This window comes from Crocodylus siamensis, chromosome 5 (genome assembly GCF_052110815.1).
Source record: "Crocodylus siamensis isolate JL-2025a chromosome 5, ASM5211081v1, whole genome shotgun sequence".
In the NCBI taxonomy this organism is placed as follows: domain Eukaryota; kingdom Metazoa; phylum Chordata; order Crocodylia; family Crocodylidae; genus Crocodylus; species Crocodylus siamensis.
The window spans coordinates 63168497-63189624 of record NC_143399.1 but is presented as its reverse complement, the minus strand read 5'-3'; the positions used below and the strand labels follow the sequence as shown (position 1 = coordinate 63189624).

The 21128-nt window shown below is 41.3% G+C and overlaps 1 protein-coding gene and 1 long non-coding RNA gene across 6 annotated transcripts in view; one reads left to right on the top strand and one right to left on the bottom strand.

Moving 5' to 3' along the window:
• Positions 1–14011, bottom strand: part of LOC149864166 (uncharacterized) — a 189696-nt gene extending 175685 nt beyond the window's left edge. Inside the window, exons 1-2 of the long non-coding RNA XR_016442525.1 lie at positions 13709–14011; positions 12485–13236 (exon numbers count right to left, since the gene is read on the bottom strand). This is a non-coding gene — a long non-coding RNA (uncharacterized LOC149864166). The remainder of the gene's footprint in view (positions 1–12484; positions 13237–13708) is intronic.
• Positions 1–21128, top strand: part of KCNT2 (potassium sodium-activated channel subfamily T member 2) — a 353399-nt gene that overhangs the window by 282002 nt on the left and 50269 nt on the right. For all 5 annotated transcript variants that reach the window (XM_090048564.1, XM_090048566.1, XM_090048565.1 and 2 more), the window contains one exon: positions 15310–15421. In XM_090048564.1, coding sequence (XP_089904690.1) covers positions 15310–15421 — 112 coding nt within the window. The remainder of the gene's footprint in view (positions 1–15309; positions 15422–21128) is intronic.

Below are 21128 nucleotides of genomic sequence, written 5' to 3'. Positions count from 1 at the left end.
GCTGGGATTCCTGGATACATTGTTATGCCTCTGTACTGGGCGTTTCATGGGAACATTATAAAAGGATTTAAAAATCACTAGAGTGTTTTGCTAAATATATTGTTTTCACATGGATCACTTCAGTTGTCTTTGCATGTTTGGTGTTAGGTAAAGTGAATATTTTAGTCGCACCAAATCCACGCTACTGCAGCAGCCACATGCAACATACAAAGCAGCAACAGCTGGGCGCAAGGACTCTGTGCTGTTGCTGTATTAGCAGAAGTTGGAGCAGCATTATCTGCACCAGCAGCAGCTGGGGACTTGGGGTCTTTATACATGAGTGCAGAGGCTGCTCCAACGTGCTGGAATTCCAGCATGTCAGAGCAGACTCAATTCATCGGGTCTGTCAGCTCCAGCAGCCTCCTGCATCTTGTGTGTCAGTGTCCCCCACACTTAAAAATGGCAGTTGGGGGGCACATGAACTAGAGCTTGTTGAATGAGCTTTTGTTCAAGCACACTTGCCTCTATTTTTAAGCATGGAGATATAGGAGATGTAATTGGATCTGCTCTCGGAGCTGCTGTTATTAAAAGTGCTGCCCCTCTCCACCCTCAGATAATGTGTAAAAGTGCCCTTTGAGTTCCCAGGGAAGGTAACACCGATTCTTCCCTCCCCACTCTGGTCTCCAGGGTTTGACATTCTCTTCCACTCAGGGTTTTGTCCAAGGCACAGAACTTGCTAGTTATTCCTCTACCAAGCGTTTTATTCACAACTATAAGAATAAACTAAGACTCTTAAAGCCAACTGGAATGAGTAGCTAAGTAACTTCAAGGACTGTAGCAGGCCCTGAAAACATAAAATATTGTAATACTTTTTGGCCTTTTAATAGCTTAATGGCCTAAGCTGTTAGATCTTATAAAGCCAAGCACCCATTTGTCATATAAATTATACATTCTGACATTGCTTTGTGGTTTAGATTAATTAAATATTTTGCCTAATTTAAATAATTCTTCTCCTGCCACACACCCTTAAAGGATAAATGTTCAGTTTATGGCATTTCCTTTTTCATCCATTGAAGGCTAGAAACATACCAAGCTGTAGTAGGTTGCCACTTCATGGCCTTTTCAGCAAGGCTTTTGTTCCCTGAGCATCTTTCATGGACCCCCAGTAATAAACAGAGTTTTTAAAAACCATTTGGTTTTTGTTTCCTTGGGCATCTGTCAGTATTCCCTAGTAATATACAGAGTATTTTAAAAAATAAAGCAAATAAACAAAAAAGCCTTCTTGTCCTAGACACTGGGAGGTGTCCCATATGGCTCCAGCCTTCCTGTAACAGGCTTATCTTCCCTCATAGCTCAGCAACCTGTTGCTCTGGTGCTTCACCTCTGCACCCTCTCTGGTTCTCCTTGCTGGGGTTTTGACTCCCAGGGAGCCAGTACCTCATTAGCTTTCACACAGCTGCTGCCTCTCAGCCAGACTGACTGTCTCCTTTTAATGGGACAGGCACACAATTATCCATGCCAATTAAAATGATGGCACAACATCACCTTATTTTATTTAATTTTAGCTTAAAGGGAGTAAATGGGTATGAATCCAATGGTCTCACTGAATATAACCTGGATCATTAATCTTTTGGATGTAAAGGAACAAGCTTAGCTCAGTTTAAAAGTATAAATAAAACATACTGGTTTGGGGTGTCCATAGGCCATAGCTGGTTTTGGGGTAAAACATGACATTGACCAGGAAAAACAAGCTGACAGCCCACTGTTAGGAGGTTCATCCTCTACCTCTTTGGTAGACAACACTTGACTCTACAATGGGATTGCCTTATGGGATGGGTTGGGATGGGTCCTGGTGTGGCCATGGCACCCCCTAGTGGCCACAGTAACCCTGCTGTAGTCTAGTTTCTCTGTGTACCACTGTTCTCCCCCAACCCCTTGCAGTCTCACCTGCAAGGCCTCACTGAAAATGTTCTATAACAGTGGAAGGGTCATCTGTCCTACCCCTCACCCCACCCCCCAGCATCTTGGAGTGATCTTACCGATGCTGCCTTAACCCTAACTTCATTTACTTAGTTGGACCCCTCAGTCTACTACCAAATACCTATCTTGAGCCCTGATGGCACTTATCAGGCACCCCTCATATCCCCATAGGTCTTATGGTGTTAATCATACCTTTGGGGTGGTATTTGTGGCCTCCAGCTGCCCCTATAGCTACACCTTTGCCTTGCAGATGTCACTCAGTCACCATTTTGTAGGGCTTCCTGTCCTCATCCATATGTTCTGCCCCTCAGACTCTAATCTTTTTGTTCAAGCTTCAGCCTTAATGGGCTTTACCGCTTTTCTCCCACTGAGGCCCTCAACCATGGCCTACTGTTTCAGGTGTTGGGTCCCTAGCCTCAGCCTCACTGCATCTCAGCCTTATGCAAGGCTTAAAACACAATGCCCAAGACACCCTGCTGTCTCCTATCTGGTCCTACAGCCACAACCCAAACCACTGGTTACAACCATAACTGAAACACAAGCAACTGCTTCTAACTAAACTCAAAGCCCACTTTTGTGTCACTATCCCACAGTCTGTTCTACTTCCCTAGTGGCTCTCTCCTGCTCTCTAGAGCATCTCAGGTACCTGTGGGATTGTGTCCAGCAACCTCATTCACCCACCATCCCAGCAGCTCTTTTTGCAGAGGTCAGGGTCAGGCTGCTCTGCTCAAGAGATGAGCTTATATCCCTCTGAGTACCACCCTTCCTGTCACATGCTTTCTCCATCATGGACAGTAGTTTCCAATAAGCCTGATGCTTCTACTATACTGCTGTAGCTAATTTGGAGCTCTGCCCCTATTTTCCTTCTGTAATGCAACTAGTTCCTAGGTAGGCACTTGCAGCCCTATAACCCTGTATCTTGACCCCTTATCTGGCTGCTTACTCCAGTATAGCTAACTTTAGCTCAGTTCATCTCTCCCTCTTAAACAGTGACAGGGGCAGACAGCCTGTCATTTAGGGATTTCCCCTCATATTGCAAAGCCTTCTTACTCAGGCTTTTGCTTGGAGGCAATTAGCATTGCCACTGCACCGCTGCTGCCAAATTTCCAAGCCCCATGTGGCTAGACTGGCCTCAGCCAGGCTGGCCCTGTACAGAGGGACTGGGCTCCTCTCCCATGTGGCTGGATTAAGCTGGGGCTTGTCCCAGCCAGGACTAGATCTAGCCATGTTGCAACAGCTCAGACAGGGCCCTATAAAGCCATGCAGCAGGTTTTATAGGGCCCTGCAGCCAGGTCCTGTACGACGTGTGGGATAAGATGCCAGTCAGGTCATTTGGACTGAGCCCTAGCTCTGCCAGCACCATGTACTGAATTGGGCCCATGGACCCCATGGACTCTTTCTACCTGTAGACAGAGCCATCACCACTCATTTGGCCTGTGAGCCAAAAAGTTTGGGCATCACTGCTGTAGATGATTAAATTACAATCTCCCCATTGCAGAGATAGACTAAGGAGACTGTTGTAACTTTCAGTGTCATGTTACTTTTACTTTAGTTCCCCATTTTTCTTATTTCAGGGGTCAGGCAAATTGCTCTGAGTCTATACTATTAAAATAATATTTTCCCTTCTATACCTTTCTGTACTTCCCCGCATTGGCATAAAGGGCAAGAGACAGACTTGCCTCAAACTGTTGAAGTAAATGCATAATATTTCCCTTCTAGTACCATTAGGGAGCAGTCTTAACTAATACATGCAGCTTCAGTAGCCAAAGAAGTAGTTTTGAATTTGATTTGCTAAGAATACTCATTTTTCAAAACCTAGTTAAGGTCTAAATCCAGATCTACCAGAAACTCAATAACTAGGGCTTACACATTCAGTGATGTATATCTAGTTATAAAATCAGATGTTAATCCACCCGTTACCATCGGTTGTAAGTATTATATTGTTAATATTTATATTTGAATGCCTGGCTGATATAAGACACTAATACAAGAAGATCCCTTTCCAGCAAAATCTTTGATAATTATCCACTACATGATACAGAATTAATTCGGAAATAAGCTGGAATTGAAAGAAGATTTTTTTAAAAGAAAATTAAAAAAAAAAAAACCATTAAATTGATACAGTTATAGTCATGATTTATTTAACACATGCATATACACTGCTAATAATTCATTCCAGGATTCCTGAAATCCCAGCAGGAACCAACAAACCCTGTCCAGTACCATTGAATATCAGAAGTTGCATGCTTCAGTCTATGAACTAAAGAATCAGGAAGGTACAGCATTTGTGTATGGTCAGACTCCTGTATAAAATATCCTCCATGTCTGATGCTTCTGAGTTTACACTGTCCTTAACAATGGGGGAAACTATAATGCAGAAGTGTTCCTTGCAAAGTAAATTTGCTAATGCTGCTTTTCAATATAGGATCACTGTAGGATTCTAGGGAATTGCCATTGTTGTCAGGATGAACTCTGTCACTATTCTTATCTGAACCTGTTAGTGTTATTAGCAGGTCAGGCATCTCCTATCACATCAGACTTCTTTTTGGATGGTCGGGGAATGTGCTGTCAGGATATCAACTGTGATGCTCTTCCCCTAATGATTTCACTATTACAAGAAAAAGACCACAGGCATCAGTTCATAGTGACAAAGGGTGCTTTTACATGTGCTCCAGGATTTGGGGGAGGGGCATTTTAATTACAGAAGCTCCAAGACTTGCTCTAATTAAAGCGCCTGCAGCTTCTTGTGTATCAGCGTTCCTGCGATTCAAAATGGTGGCAGTCACTTTATGTAAAGGTTGTCAAACAAGCTTTTGTTAAAGCATCCCCACCACCATTTTGAAGTGTAGAGACACTGATATATGAGATGCAGAGGCTGGCTGGTACTCAGTAATTACCATGTTCCAGCTTACCTTAGATCAGGTGGATATTTTAACTCAATCGAACCTTTCCCTAGCCTCCCCAAACATCTGTGCTTAGCCTATATGTTACCCTTGTGAAGCACCTAACAAACTACTTTTCCAGCACTTCCAGGCTTTACCAAGCCATGCCTAGTTGTGTTCGCTGAGGCCTACCTTCAATCCATGCTATTGGCAGGGCTTCTATATAATTAGAATATACACTAATGAATGGTTATACCAATTCATACTCCACCGAGGCCTGTGTGCACCACATTAAACATAACCCTATACGGTTATAAAACTATTCTGATAACCAAGTTGCAACCGGATTTTAGCCATATTCTGTCAGTACTTGCCCAGCTAAAGCTCTCACTTAAGTCAATGTCAGTGTTTTCTTCTTGATCTGGAATGGGAAGCTAAGGTGTATCCTTAACTTTCACTTTCCTAAGGATATTTTAACAACAACATTTCTCACAAAGACCCATACAGAGAAGGATTCCATAAAGTGTCGGAAAAAAATATAGTTCTTGATCCCATGACACTGGGTGATCCTTCATGGTGAGAATCTGAAATGATTTTAAAACATAGAACTGGAGCATACCTTTACATCACAACTCCCAGTCTAACTCTGGTTTTAGCATAGCTCCTGAAACTGAGCACTGTTTTGAGTATGCATTTGAAGTCTGCTACACACAAGTTTAAGAGAAAAACATACACTTGTGAATGAAAAAGGTTCTATAAAGTCACATTTGGGCCCTGTTGTGTATTTCACACAAAAATGGTTTGATCATAATTTTCCCTTAACAGATCCAGTGTTAACATTCATTTACTGTAGTATCTTTAGTAGCCTTTCATAAATATGTTGTAAAAGCAAGCAAGCAAAAAAGTCAAATGTGTTTGTTTGTTTGTAAACCTTTGTTATCTGGTTCATGAAGAGACAGAGTTTTTAAATCCTCCTTCCCATTAAAGTGTTCAATATTGCAGTATATTAATGATATCCTAACTTTGCTGCTGACCACTTCTAAAGAACCAATAAAAGCTTTTGAGCCAAAGCTTCTTTTATAGGAGATTTTATTTAATGATTTTAACTTATAATATTTAATTTATTTATGTCTTCATATAGTCAGAAGACTTCAGAGCTTTGTAAGGCCTCAGTGGGCACATCTACACGTGCAATTACAGCACCTGAGTAAACTGCAGAACTTATTGCTCCCAGGTGCATGTTTTGAATGTACACCTGGGAGCAATTAATTCTGGAGCAATAAGATCCACAGTTTATTCAGGTGCAGCATGTAGATTGGGGCTGAGCAAGCCTGGCTGGGTTAGCCTGCCAGCATAGGGCTGCTCCCCCCCAGTTTAAAGTGCTGTGGCTGGGGCATGAGGAAGCTTCAGCATGGGGCTAGCCAGCAGACACCCCCCCCCCCCCACGCTGATGCACCCTCAAACAAGTACTATCCTGCCGTGGATTAAATTAGTTTACTATAGCCTAATAGGAGCACACATGTAGAAACCAAGACATTTGCTGCACAGCTAATTAGTTGACTGTGTAGTAAACATCTAGTAAAACATCCAATTTTATGCTATTTTTGAAAGACTTAAGCTTTTCCTATAGAACAGTTCCAAAGTTGTGATGTTTCATTTAATCTCTGCCCAGAATAACATGTTTACTAAAATTTCTTATGGTTGAGTGCTAATATGATGGTAGTCTATAATGGTTGCAGGCACTACCTCTATGTTAGCTCTATGTTACCTAATCCTGTTTGGAGCAGATGTAACCTCCTGTGGTAACTAAACTCAAGCATTTGGTCGAAACGAATGCTCTCACTATTTCTAGTGTTACTATAGCTGCAAATATAGCTACTGCCACAGTAGGCTACATTAAGAAATCCATTTGTACAGACAAATTTAGGATTCATCCTGACAAATGCTTTACCTCTGCTTGCTTTCCTATCCTAATGAAGCCTATCCACAAGCTTGATGTGAAAGGACCCTGTACTACAGTCGCTTGAAGCCTTTCAGGATATACCTATTTTTATATTATTTGATACTAACTGCTTAACCAGGTGCTTTCAGTAAAACTGGATCACAGTGGTTTACTGACTGCTTTTATAATGTTATATCTGGTTTGGAAAGACAGGTTAGATTTCATACCAGGGTCCATTGTCTGAGAGAGAAGCTATTGCAAGTAGTTTTCAATCTCCAAGTTTCCCATTTCGCAGCGGACTTACAACACAGCTCTCTCTTCTCTAAACACTTTTGCCAAGTACTATTACTTAGATTTTTCATGCCAAGCCAGATTGAGAAACACGGTTGAAATGCCTAGGCTTGAATTACCTTATGTGCTTTAATTGCCTTTTCACTGGCAGTTTTATTTATTTCTTAGCTAAGACTTTACCTTGATAATCTGAGGATTAAATGACAGTAGAACATTACAGTTAGTCTTTGGAGCTCACCATTTTTATTATATTTAAAAATTTTCATGGAATGACAGTAGAAACATCTACTGCAATATTAGTTTCAATTGAGTTGAAGATTCTATAACATTTCAATCCCTTTCCTTGGTTATCGGCCACTGTTATGGGAGTATTTTCACCTACTGCTTCCAGAGAACTAATAATTGGTGTAACGTTGACCGCACAAGTTACCTAAGTTATCCTGAAACAGAAAAAATAGTTTGTATGAGATTACATTTTAGAGCGTTAGGAGCTCCGTTAAGTCTATGACACTGTTTATAACCCAGTGTGAGAATGTATCAAGATGTGGCATTTCAGACTACCATCCCTCAGATGCAAGCAATCCGTATCATTTTCAGCTTACTTCACACAAGGCAACAGATTACTTTTTAAATTATTGCACAGGTATCTGTCATTGTTAAGAAAGTAATTAGAGAAAGCAATGATTTCTTCTAACACAGAACAAGGATCCTGATTAGCCTAATGTTCCCCAGTCTCATTTTCCTGCTTCATGCTTGAGCTATAGAGAACATTCTTGTGTGCCTGTGCCCGCTTTCCTCCCTCTCTGTCTTGCCTTTTTGATTTCCTGCAGCAAAACAAAATGAACCAAACCAAGCAAAACAAACAAACAAAAAAACTTAAAACAACATCTGCTTCTCTGAAACACCTTTGAAATCATTACTCTAATCTTAAGCTTTTACAATATACTGTATATCCTGTAAATTCAACGGGAAACAATTTGATGTAGATAAATCCAAGTCTTTGATGACATAGAGAAAAAGAATAAACAACATAGGATAGTAAAATAAAACAATGTTATTTGCCTTGTCACTACAAGTATTTTTTGCTACTTTGTCTTAATAAGTAAATGGCTGGTTGCAGCTTTGAATTCATCTGATTATATAAATCTAAATCATGTCTTTGTTAATTAGAACAGCTGTTTGTGTTCACTAGTCAATGTGATTATTAGCCAAAAGGCCTTCATGACTGAGTCACATCAGGAGAAAACAATTTTTACTTATGCATCAATGTTAGTAGAGTCTAGGGAAACTCAGGCTGCCATCACAGTTCAAATTTAACTGAATTTTAAGCTTATTTCAATAAAGACATAAGCCTGTTCACACAACTATAATTCAGTGGTGCAATATATTGGCTTTTTTTCTGTAAAAAAAAAAAAAACAGAAAAAGAAGATACCATTTGCCAGGTAATTTTACACTGAAAAGCAAAAACCTGTTTTTGGGGGGGTTTTTTCAACACACACTGATTATTTTAAAAGGATTAGGGGAGAAATTAGAAGGGCTTAAGGGACTGGAAAATAAAGGTTTGCACAACAAGAATGAAAGTTTAATTAGTTTACAACAGAGAGCTTAGGGCTCTGACACTTCAGCTACATTTAAAAATACCCATTATAAATTATGAGCACAATCCAGAAGATCATTTTGGGACCCAGATTTGTCTCCACTCATTTTACTCTTTGCAAATAAAAATCAAGAACAAAGTAAAGCATGGCACTAAATCTGAGCACTGGAAAACATGGGGGGGGAAGCCAATATTTTCAGAAGCCAATAGTGATTCTGGCTGTCCCCAGTTTTAGTGTGCCAATTTTGAACATCTAAAAAGGGACAGTTTTTTTAAAGAAATGTTTAGGATTTGCCTTCTGTAAAAAAAAAAGTCTTGCTTTAGCAGGTCTCAGTTTAAGCATCCAAAAACTGAGGAACTACAATTGTCAGTAATTTACAAAAAACTTGGCCTTCCTATTTTGCACAGTGTCTCTGTAATAGACTGAAGATCTGTCTAATTTTGAAAGTTTTGTAAAACAACATTATATGGCACTAATTTTGTTTCACAGCACAAGTTTTCCACTCTGCAAATGAGTGAACAGAAACCTGGCCTTTTCACTGGCAGTTTTGTTTATTTCTTAGCTAAGTCTTTACCTTGATAATTAAATGACAACAGAACATTACAGGTAGTCTTTGGAGCTCACCATTTTTATTATATTTAAAAATGTTCATGGAATGACAATAGAACTATCTACTGCAATATTTAAATTACAAAGACATTTCCATGTTTTCAATGCAGTAACACTCCTACTAGAGATGCATCATGACTTTTCTCTGCATGGCCATTTTTCGGATCAGTTTACGTCCATCCATTAATTGCACAAAAACTTAAGATATACATGTAATTGGCTGACCAGTCAACAAAACCAGGAAATTTAGAAACAGTGAAAGACTTTTCTTCGGTGTGGCATACAGAAGAGTTCAGAATATTATAAGAAAAATTAAAATAAAATTTAGTTCTTAGGATAAAGCTTGAATAATAGTAATAAAATATTGAAGTAGAAAACAGCCCTTAGTGTGTCTGATTTGCACATTTAAGCACTGTATAAATCATCTACAGACTAGCCAGGATTATGACAATTTTCTTAACTCTATACTTTGTAGCAAGCATCAAAAATTCATTTTCTCTTATTCTAGTTCTTTTTCCTCTAGAAATAGTCTCATTACACAAAAAAATCAGTTTTCTTTTCAGTCTTCAGTCCTGTATTCTGAGTTCCTTTTAAAATATCACTGGGTACTGAAATAAAGTGTCACATTTTTCACTTATTTTTATGGGACACCTCAACAACTAGAGTGCAATTGAGCATCTGGTGGCTTATAGAGATGGCTCATTCTCTTAGATATTGATATTGATTTTCCTTTGCATATAATATGACAACCCAGAGAATATGTCTGCTTGCCCATTTACTCTAGACTGTGCACTGCAGTATTAAGGAAAGACTGAAGAGCAGCCATTTTATAGCTTTCATCAAAAGGGCATAATTAAGAATCCTAGCATCAGAACACTGCTGTGCATTATTCTTGCTTTATGTTATGAACCTAGCCAGTTGTTCAGCACTAGATGTCTAATTTTTTTAGCAGTCGAGTACTCATAGCTTCCAGTGACTGGCTTTAGTGGGACTTCTAAGTATTTACTTCTAAAAATCAGGCTGCAAGTGCATATGATGGTTGTTAGCTGGATTGTAGAAGCCAAAACTAGAGCAGACTTTTATCCTAATGCACCACAAGATGAACATGAGCCTGCAATGCGATGCTGCGGCTAGTAAAGCCACCAAAACGCTGGCGTGCATCCATAGGTGCTTCTCGAGCAAATCCCGGGTCGTCATTCTCCCCTTGTACTCAGCCTTGGTGAGGCCGCAGCTGGAGTACTGCATCCAGTTTTGGGCTCCACAATTCAAAAAGGATGTGGAGAAGCTTGAGAGAGTCCAGGGGAGAGCCACGCGCATGTTCAGAGGTCAGGAAAACAGACCTGATGACGACAGGCTGAGAGCCATGGGACTCTTTAGCCTGGAAAAGCGCAGGCTCAGGGGTGATCTGATGGCCACCTATAAGTTTATCAGGGGTGACCACCAGGATCTGGGGGAACGTCTGTTCACCAGAGCTCCCCAAGGGATGATGAGGTCGAACGGTCACAAACTCCTACAAGACCGTTTCAGGCTGGACATAAGGAAGAATTTCTTTCCTGTCCGAGCCCCCAAGGTCTGGAACAGCCTGCCAGCGGAGGTGGTTCAAACACCTACACTGAACACCTTCAAGAGCAAATTGGATGCTTATCTTGCTGGGATCCTATGACCCCAGCTGACTTCCTGCCCTTTGGGCAGGGGGCTGGACTCGATGATCTCCCGAGGTCCCTTCCAGCCCTGATGTCTATGAAATCTATGAAATCAGATCTTCTAGGTGATTCCAATTGTGGGTTTGAATAATGAATCATAGCGTTGCAGTTCTCTTTTATTGTAGAGAAAAAAAGGAAGCAATGAACAATTCACCCTATCAAACTAAGAGTCTGGAAAGTTAATTTCTATTAAAATTAATGTACAGTTATTTACTAAATATGAGCAATCCAAGCCTCATTTTCAGAAGTTCCAGTTTTTAAAGAGCCATTTCACTGTTATCATAGAATCATAGAAAATTAAAGTTGAAAGGAACCTCAGGAGGTCATCTAGTCCAATCCCCTGCTCAAAAAAGGATCATCCCCTCCCTACTAGATCATTCCAGCTAGGGCTTTGATGAATGAGGCCTTAAAAACCTCTAAGGTTGAAGATTCCACCACTCCCCTAGGTAATCACACTTAAGTTCTTCCTAATATCCAACTTAAACTTCCATTACTGTAACTTGAGGCTATGCATCTTGTTCTGGCATCTGGCAGTACTGAGGACAGTCTAGCTCCATCCTCTTTAGAACTACCCTTTACGTAGTTGAAGGCTGGCATCAAATCCCCTGTCAGTCTTCTCTTCTGCAAAATAGTTAAGACCAGTTCCCTTAGCCTCTCCTCATAAGTCATGTTCCCCAGCCCCGTCACCATTTTTGCTGCCCCCCCTAACCCCAGACTCTACAACTTGTCCACATCCTCTCTGTATTGGGAGGCCCAAAACTGGACACAGTACTTCAGATGTGGCCTCAGAAGTGCACAACAGGGAGGAATAACTACTTCCCTCAATCTGCTGGCAATACTCCTACTAATGCAGCCCAGTATGCTGTCATCCTTTTTGGCACCAAAGGTACACTGTTGGCTTATATTCAGCTTATTTTCCACTGTAGCCCCAGGTCCTTTTCTGCAGAGCTGCTTCTTAGCCAGTTGGTCCCAAGCCCGTAGCAGTTCACAGGATTGTTCTGTCCTTAATGTAGGACATTGCACATATCCTTGTTGAACCTCATAAGATATCTTTTGGTCCAATTCTCCAATTTGTCTAGGTAACTCTGAATCCTAGCCCTACCCTCCAGTGTATCTACTACCCCCCCCCCGAAGCTTGGTGTCAATTGTGAACTTGCTGAGGGTGCACTCCATCCCATCTTCCAGATCACTAATGAAGATATTGAACAGAACCAGCCCAATACCTGGAGCACTCCACTTGTTACCACCTTCCAACTAGACATTGAGCTGTTAATCACTACCCACTGAGCCCGACAAGCCTGACAAAAACCAGCTTTGTATCCACCATACAGTCCATTCATCCAACCCTTAATTCTTCAGCTTGCTTACAAGAATGCTGTGGGAGACCATATCAAAACCCTTGCTAAAGTCAAGGTATATCATATCCACTGCTTTCCCTGCATCCACAAAGCCAGTCATATCATCAGAGAAGGCAATCACTTTGTGCAGGCATGACTTACCATTGGTGAATCCATGATGACTGGTCCTGATCACTTTCTTCTTCTCCAAGTGATTAAAATGTATTCCTTGAGCACCTGCTCCATGATTTTTCCAGGGACTGAGGTGAGGCTGACTGTTCTGTATTTCCCTGGATCCTCCTTCACTTTCTTAAACATAGGCACTATATTTGCCCTTTTCCAAACATCCAGGGCCTCCCCCATCTGAGTAAAAGTGCAGAGATACCTGGGGAGTCTGATATTGAAGTTTTGCCTGCCTATGGCCAGAGGTGCAGGGCCCCAGAACCCAGACTCCCCCTGCAGTTTTCACCCCCCTGTGCCTTAACACACACACAGAGTCACCTATGTCATGACTTTCACTTGTCAGCAGTTTGAGCTACAGTTTCCCAGAAACCCCTACACCTATATCCTTGAAACTTGGCAGGATTTGTGGCCTCAGCAAGTGCTACCACCCCTGCAGTTTTCACTCCACTGTGGCTTAACACACACACGTGCCAAGAGTTTTACTTGTCAGCAGCTTGAGGTGCAGTTTCCCAGAGACCCCTACACCTCTCCTTGAACCTTGACAGGCTCTGTGGGTTCAGAAAGTGCTACCATCCCTGCAACTTTCACCTTGCTGTGGCTTAACACACATGTGAAGTGAGTTTTGCTTTCAGGATTTGAGCTGCAGTTTCCAAGAAATCCCTGCATCCATCACCTTGACACTTGGCAGGCTTCATGCACTCCGCAGCAGCTACCATTTGTCCAAGGTTCATCTGAAACAGCCAAAAAACAACAAAGTTATAGATATTTAATTGATTCCTCATTATACTCTATGGCTGGATCTCCGAATTGCTGAATCTTTCCGGAATCTTTTCTGAATCTATTCGGAAGCTCTAAATCAATTTGGGAAGCCTAAAGCTTCTCGTGATTCAATTCACGATTCATAGATTTGGCCTTCATATCATCTGAATCATCTCCAAATCCAAATCGTGATCTGAAGCTTTGCACAGCCCTACTCTCCATCCTCTGAAGAGGGGAATCTCCTACCACCACCATCCATTGCTTCCTCTTCACGGCAGTGGCAAGCAGAGAAAGAGCTGGAAGTGGCAGTGGCAGTGAATATGGGATTGTGACATCCTTCAACCATCTCTCTGGGTCTTCTAATCTGCTGCCTCTCACTTTCTGCATCTCTTTCCAAGCAAACCTTCCCTAACAAACTCCTCTGTAGTTGGCCTATTTGCTGACCTTGATCTTGAAGGGTTTCCTTTTCCCTGCAAAGCTCTTTCCTCGCAGCAAGCTTACACTGAAGGAGAGAACTTCCAAGCAAACTCCCTAGCAAAATCCCCTCATTCTGGACTCTAGTTAAACAAGGGGATTAAGTATTAATCTTTAATAATGACCCTGGAAATATGGTGCAATGACACAATACCAGGAGTTTTAGCTGCTTAAAATAAAACTATATAGGTTACTTAGTCTTAATTACATATAAAAAAGAGAGAGAGAAAAAACAATCTCACTTTATAGGCTCTCCCTCAAAGAAGGGGGGGAGCAAACTGACCTGCAAACTGACTTGCGAACTGTCTGCAATCTGCCTGGTTTGCTTTCTGTGTTTGCTATTATATTTAACCTAAAAGCCTTAGAGCAAACCTAGTTATGTTTAGTCCCATGATTCATTACTAGATTCATTCACAGTTCGCAGTTCTAGACACTTTGAAACATTGAGTCGGACCCGAAAACCCAACTACACAGGTGGTTTTGTGGTTTGCCAGTTTACCACATGACTGCTTGGAAGACTTAGTGTTGGTCTTACATAGTTACACTATAATAAGGCACAGGGACTTTCATTAGTTGTGATCAGTAGTGGAACTGAGATGGGGAGGCTGACCAGGGCAGCAGTCCCAGATACCACCTTAATGGGAAGGGGGTGTGTGCAAAAATGGTGACTATAGGAGTGGCAGCTGCCTGCCTCTACCACCAGCCCTGCATAGCTGGCACTGCCCCATGCATTACAGCTACCCTGGGCATGGAGCTCCCTTACTGTGCATCTAGTTGAGATTGTAATATGCCCAAGTCTGTGTTCAGGCAGATCTCTCCTGGCCCAGTGCAGTTTTGAACTGCACCTCTTAAAAATTGCCCTTGAACATTCTGAGGCATGACTATGTCCCTAGCTACTCTATTTTTGGCACATGACATTAAAGGTTATTCATAAATTTAACAGTTAGGCAGCTGCCTCTGAAATGATGTCAATGCAACACACTTCTCAAATTTATTCACATTTTAGGCAAGTAAATATTTCAAAACATAATTTTAGGGCCCATTTGATTGACTCATTGATTTACATCACTGCTTTTTAATCAATTTCAGTTGTACATTAATAAGTACTTTGATACTTACTATCAATCAGTAGAGTCTGCAGACACATTTACATAGCATGTAAGTATAGAAAAAAAATCAACTTGTAAAACCTTTTTTTGTAAATGTAGTGGCCATTTATGGCCTTCTAATGAAGGTGCTTCAATCTTAAAACTATTTGGGGGAGGAGGGGTTGTATAGATTTGGGTCACACTAAAAGCTCAAACAATTATAACACATTTTCTTTACTCTGTTAAAATGTTATACAAACTTCACTTTTGCAAATATGACACTTGTTTCTCTGTGTATCTGCAGAATAGGTTTTCTGCAGCATTCTCTGCTATTACAGTTATGTTTTCTTTTGCTAAAAGCTAGAATTTTCATTGACTTAATTATAGATATTGAGGTGCGCATATAGTACAGCATTATGCAGACCTTATAACAGCAAATTGTGATCTTTAGAGGTGTAACTGTAACATCTCTTTAAAATATAGGTTGTTTTCAAGTCTAAGCATTATCACCGAATTAACTCACCCAGCCAATATGAGATTCATGCAGTTCAGAGCCAAAGACTGCTACTCTCTTGCTCTATCCAAACTGGAAAAGGTAAGAATATCTGCATTTTTTTAACTGGGCTAAATATCACATAAGTTAATCTTATCCCTTTATTGTTTTGTTGAAAGCCATTCAGAAAAGGTTGAAATAGCAGTGAAATAATTTTCTTAGTTGGAGAGGAAGAAGCATACACTTTATGAAAAAAGAAAAGAAAAAAGAAAACACAACAAATATATATGTTTTTACATTTATAGTTAGTGAAATGATTTAGGGAAACAGAATATATTATGCTAATTTCTGATAGACACAATTAATGTGATTTTCTAAGAAGCTGTTAGGAAATTACTGTGGAAAATATTTAGACCGATTTGCAACAACGTAGTAATATACCCTCTTGGCCTAATATATATTGTAACAGGGAGCCAGAGGCTCCTGTTACATTAAAGGACAGTGCAGTAGGCTAACCTTGCAGTAGTCTGGCAGCTGAGCAAATGCCAGCTGGACTGCAACAAGTTTACAGTGTGGGGCAGAGTCCCAGACACCCTGAAAGAAAAGGCTGCAAGCAGCTGGGTAAAGCAGTAGCAGGGAAGGGCAGACTGACCATGAAACCCAAGGCAAACCCCCTGTGCTAAATTAGGAAGTCACCTGACCACAAGGGGAAGTGCTCCAGGACATATAAACCCAGTACCAGGAGCAACGCTGGAAGTTTAGGCCTGTATTGTGCAGGGAGTGGAGCTCTGGAGATGGAGGGGATGAAAGAAACAGCCTGTCACACACCCAATGCGTCCATAAAAGCTGGGAAGTGAAAGCCAAAAGAGAAAGAGGGTTTGCCAGATGGTATAAAGCCAGACTAGTCGGGGCAGGGGGTTGTTTGAAAGAGTTTGCTTGTATTTGCTTTGCACTTAAGTTGATACCAGAGGAGGAGTGCATTGTGGCTAGAGACGTAAGTGGTGGGGGAAAATATTGCACCTGAATCCTGACCCTCCCACCTGCAGGGCCATTGCGAATCGGCACACATAGGTGCTGTGTGTAGTGGTAAAGGAGAGACTGCATGCCGAGCCACACCAGGCACTGCAGGAGGGCACCTCTGTGGTGCTGCTGCTGTCACTGGCCACTGCAAATTTTAGGAGGGGCTGTTAGCCCTGGCCTTCTATCACCTGTGGCTAGAGGGGTGGCATGGAGCCATGGGTACACCTAAGAGGCACCCAGAGTAGAGCCCTGTAGGGGTCAGAGACCATAAAGTGGCTGAGTGGCACGAGAACAACCTAGCCTGGGACATGGACCCAGGAGACTAAGTGGTATGCAAGCAGCCTTGCCTGAGTCTGGTACCCTGGGTGTCTGAAGGGGCCACTCAAAATGGTCAAGAACTATCCGTGAAGCATAGGCAATGACCTTCTACAGGAAAGGATGGAGGCCAAGAATACATGAGGCTGTGAGTCCATAAGGTGGCTGGTGCCCTGAGGCGACAGGGCTAAGAGGGCCACAGTGTAGTACCATAGGGGGCAAGACTGACAATGGCCAGTTGAGGATGAGGCTCATTTCAGGACCCTCCCTATACTCCATAAGGTGCATCAAGGTGTGGCAGGAAAGGTTAAAAAGAAAGGGAACCCCAAGGACATAGAGTGGAGAAGAGGCTGTTGACCAGCAGGGGGTGTTGCAGCCATCCTTGGGGTCTGAGTACATCTATAAGTGTAACAAAATGCATTGTGGTAGTAGTCATTTTAAAGATCCTGTAACTGCATTCCACAACAGTTTTCAATACCCTGAATAGCTCTATTTTGTATTTGCTTTTATATTTTTATGTATTGATTCATGAGGAAATTAATGGGTACCCCTTTCTAGCACCGGCCATTTGGGGAAAAATGGAGGGGCAATCCATCTTTGGTTACATCTGACAACTGACATCCACTTCTTTAAGGCTTTTATATATATTGGAGGTGGGAAACAGAGGTTCTGGGCTGAGAAATTCTTTTTTGCTCAGAACAATTGTTTGACCCATGGTCAAATTGGCTGCTGATGAGAATCTTGCTTATTCTTCCTATAGAAATGAGATGGTTAAGTCATGACATCTATTTGACAAATTCTCATTCTTTCTGTTCAGAAATTGTCATCTAGTATTCTTGTTTTCTTGAATGTAGAATTCAGCTTATTTCACAACATGATTTTTTGTTGATTGCCAAAAACACATTATTATTATTATTATTATTATACCTAGGAGCTCTAGTACCAGTTTGGGAACTCTGTAGTGCTGTTGCATTTGGGAGTCAAATTTAATTTGTTGTAAATATTATATAACATTTGTTGAAAATATGGAAGTGAGTAGCACATTTTAACAGCTAGATAATACAAATCAAGCTGCTTATATATACTAGTATTCTAAAGTTCAGTCACTCAATTCCCTATGCATGATAAGGTTCTTCTAGAAGTCTTTTTTTTTTTATTTTTTAGCATATGCAGGGTAAGTTTTTTGGAAACTTCAGACAGTCTGTTGCCTTCACTTACTGTGTCATGCCCGAAATAAGTTAATAGGCTGTCTTTGTAAGGGGCTGACATTCATTTATTCTGAAAAGTGATAGGTATTCATTTACATGCTGCAACAATAAAGGTGATGCTTAATGTTGTTGGTTGTGGCCCCTGAGGTAGAATCTCACACTAAATAAGTTAATGGTGATCCATTATGCTCAGTTCAACGTTTGTATTCTAATGATAAACATGCAAGAGAATGTTAAGTTTTGGAACAGTGTCTTCAGATGCATGGAGAGCTAGGTGCAGAAAGTCACATGCTAGGTCCTAGGAGGTCCAATAGAGTAGTATCATCTCAATACAAAGTGCCTCTTTTGCCCACTTAAAGAAAGCTTGCATCTATGATTCATTTTAGCACTTCTCCTTAACTTTTCATAAACACAGCACTGCCTAGAATCACTTGTGTATTAGAACACGAAGTGCCAATAGCTTCAGGTGTTCCTCCACAGTAGCGTCCCTTGACACACTATAACTAAGGGCCTACCTAACTTGAGGAGGTGGCAAGCCAATTTCACAGGGAGATCATGGGTGGGGGGGAGCCGTCATATTTATAGGCTGATTACAGTGGGGACCCTCCATGCCTCTGATTGGCTGAGGGGCCCTGTTGACCTTACCCATCATCTCTGATTGGCTGCAAGTGATGTCCATCTGGTTGTGAGGGCTGCCCATCATGTCAATCCTTCCCTCACCACTGATTGCTGGAGAGGGGCAGGGCACATGAGAGGCAGCTCTTTCAGCTAATCAGCGGTGAGGGGCAGGGCTGGCAGCCATCTTAGGCTGTTCTTCATGTGGACAGCCCTCTTCCTCCTTCTATCCAATGGGCTGCAGCACTGGGCTGCAGCACTAGGAAGACTCCTGGCTCACTCTGGGGCACTAGCATTTTATTTTCAGTAAGCTGTCTTTCTTTTTTCTCCCACAGATTTCATGGATTTTAAGGACATAGTCCACTTTCTCAGGCAATGACACATTTTGCAATGTCTATGAAATCCACAAAATTGCAGTTTCAGTAGGTCCCTAACTATAACCTACAGGAAGCTCTAGGCATACACCTTAACTACAGTACAGCTGGGTGATAAGGGGTGCTTACTAGGGAATCATTATTACCTGTATTGCGTTGCATTTGCTTTTGCTTTTGGGTAGTTTGGGAGAGAGTTGATGGAAATCTGGCTGCATTATAGGCAATGAACGGGATTTTAACCAAGTCATATTTTATACCTCACAAGACTATTGTGAAAATAAAGTGTGTATGGGAGGCAGAGTTAACTGCAGCATTTCTGTCCCAAAACATTTGGTTAAATTACAGGTCTAAACAAAGTTGTGAATAAAGGTTGGAAACTGAAGAAAGGTCATTCAATTAACTTCTTGTCCAAACTCTTTCAATATAACATACAAGTAGATAAATTGTCTCAAAGAAATAACATTTTCTTCCTTGTGGTTGAAGGTGTCTACAGTTGACAATATTTCCCATTCATTTCACTCTTACCAGTAACAATGGAGCACTTCACAGGTGGTGTTGTAGTTCATTGGACTTCTCAGAATCCCCTCATGTAAAATGAAATGCAATTTAAAACTTGAGTGAAAATTATCTAATATGGTCAAATGTACAGATGATTCTTATTCCTAGTCTAAGCTCCCCAGCTTCAGAAGAGACTCCAAAGGCAGGGTAGTCATCTTTAGTTAATGGTTATAAACACACATGCAAAATTGACTTCAAGGTTTAATGGACTGTCGAAGCAAGATATCTGAATCACAGAAGAATTCCATCTGCTGTTACAGCTGTACCTTTTCTTAGTTAAACAAAAAATCCCACAGAAAAAACAGCAAAAAATCACAATTAGCAACAGAAAAGGCAGGAGTTTTTACTCAAAAAAAAGAGAGATGATGAAATATGTTTAAGCCATATGTTTGAAGCCAAAACTTATCTTTTCCAGTTCTGTTCAGGCAAACAAAACAAAACAAAACAAAGCAAAAAACAGCACAAAAAGAAACAGTCTCCCCCCTGCCCTCTCCCCGCCCCCGCCCCCGCCCCTGACAACAACTCTAAGGTGGCTATTTCATGGAGTCCTGGCTGGAATAAGTCCTGAAGTGAGGCAGACCACATTGGAGTGTCACAGCCTAGTTTTCCTTTAAACTAATTTTTTGGGAGGACAATTTAATTAGACAAACTTTTAAAAAGGTGCATGCTTTAGGGCTGTGTGGAATTGAATCAGGACAGTGATCTGAATCAACAAATCGAATCACTGTTCCTGATTCCGGTCAAATCCAAATCAAATACAGCCCATTTTGCACACCCATAGTATCCCTTAATCAGACTTGCTATTATAAGATATATCCCCTCTTAAGGTGTATGACCATATTGGTTGTGTGTGCTGAAAAATATGGGAGAGCCCTCGATACATTTACCTGAGGCATCTAGAGGCTACAAACTTTTTTGAACTCCTTTTAGGATAGGATGTATCACCTCCATTTTTTTTCCATAGCAGAGTTAATTGTATTTGAAATAACCCTAACAAATTTATTTGCAGCAATGCCATGAGCTGTTAAAAACAGTGCTAAATTTGCAGCTATAAATTGGTGTTAATCCATTCACTTCAAGGGGTCTCTGCTGACTTAGGTTCTGAATAGTGTCATAGAAAAAATTGATCTTTTGCCATAATTGCCAAACTGTAAAAATATAAAATCAGTTCTGATAGCTCTCAAAGATTTGTTTTATATATTTTGTTTGTATTTGTTTTCATTCACCAAACAAATGAAAACAGCTCCAGGAGCAGAGATTTATAAATTATTCAATTGGGTATTTTCTGGCATTTTCTATAAAGAGGAAGAAGTCCCTGGTGTAATGAACACTTGAGCATTTTATACAAAATAGAGCATCATCAATATAAGGTAGTAAATTGGGGATGGGCAATTATTTATCCTATGGGGAACAGAGTTTTAGTGAACTGTCACAGACTGGATCAGTATCCCTATCCCCACACTGCACAGGAGCTCACCAACCCTCCCCCCCCAAGCATCCCCATCCCCTCTGCCTAGCTGGGTGCCCTGCCTCAGGGTCCTAGCTGGTCTCCATGGAGACTCATGAATTGTGAAGTGCTGATGGCACTGGTCCAGGGCCCAGGCCCAGGCCCAAGCCCAGGCCCAGGGCAAAGGTGTGATCTAATCCCTGCACATCCCTGCCCACAGAACTGGTGCCCGTTGCAGGCACATGCAGGCATTGGGTCACGGCTCTGCTCTC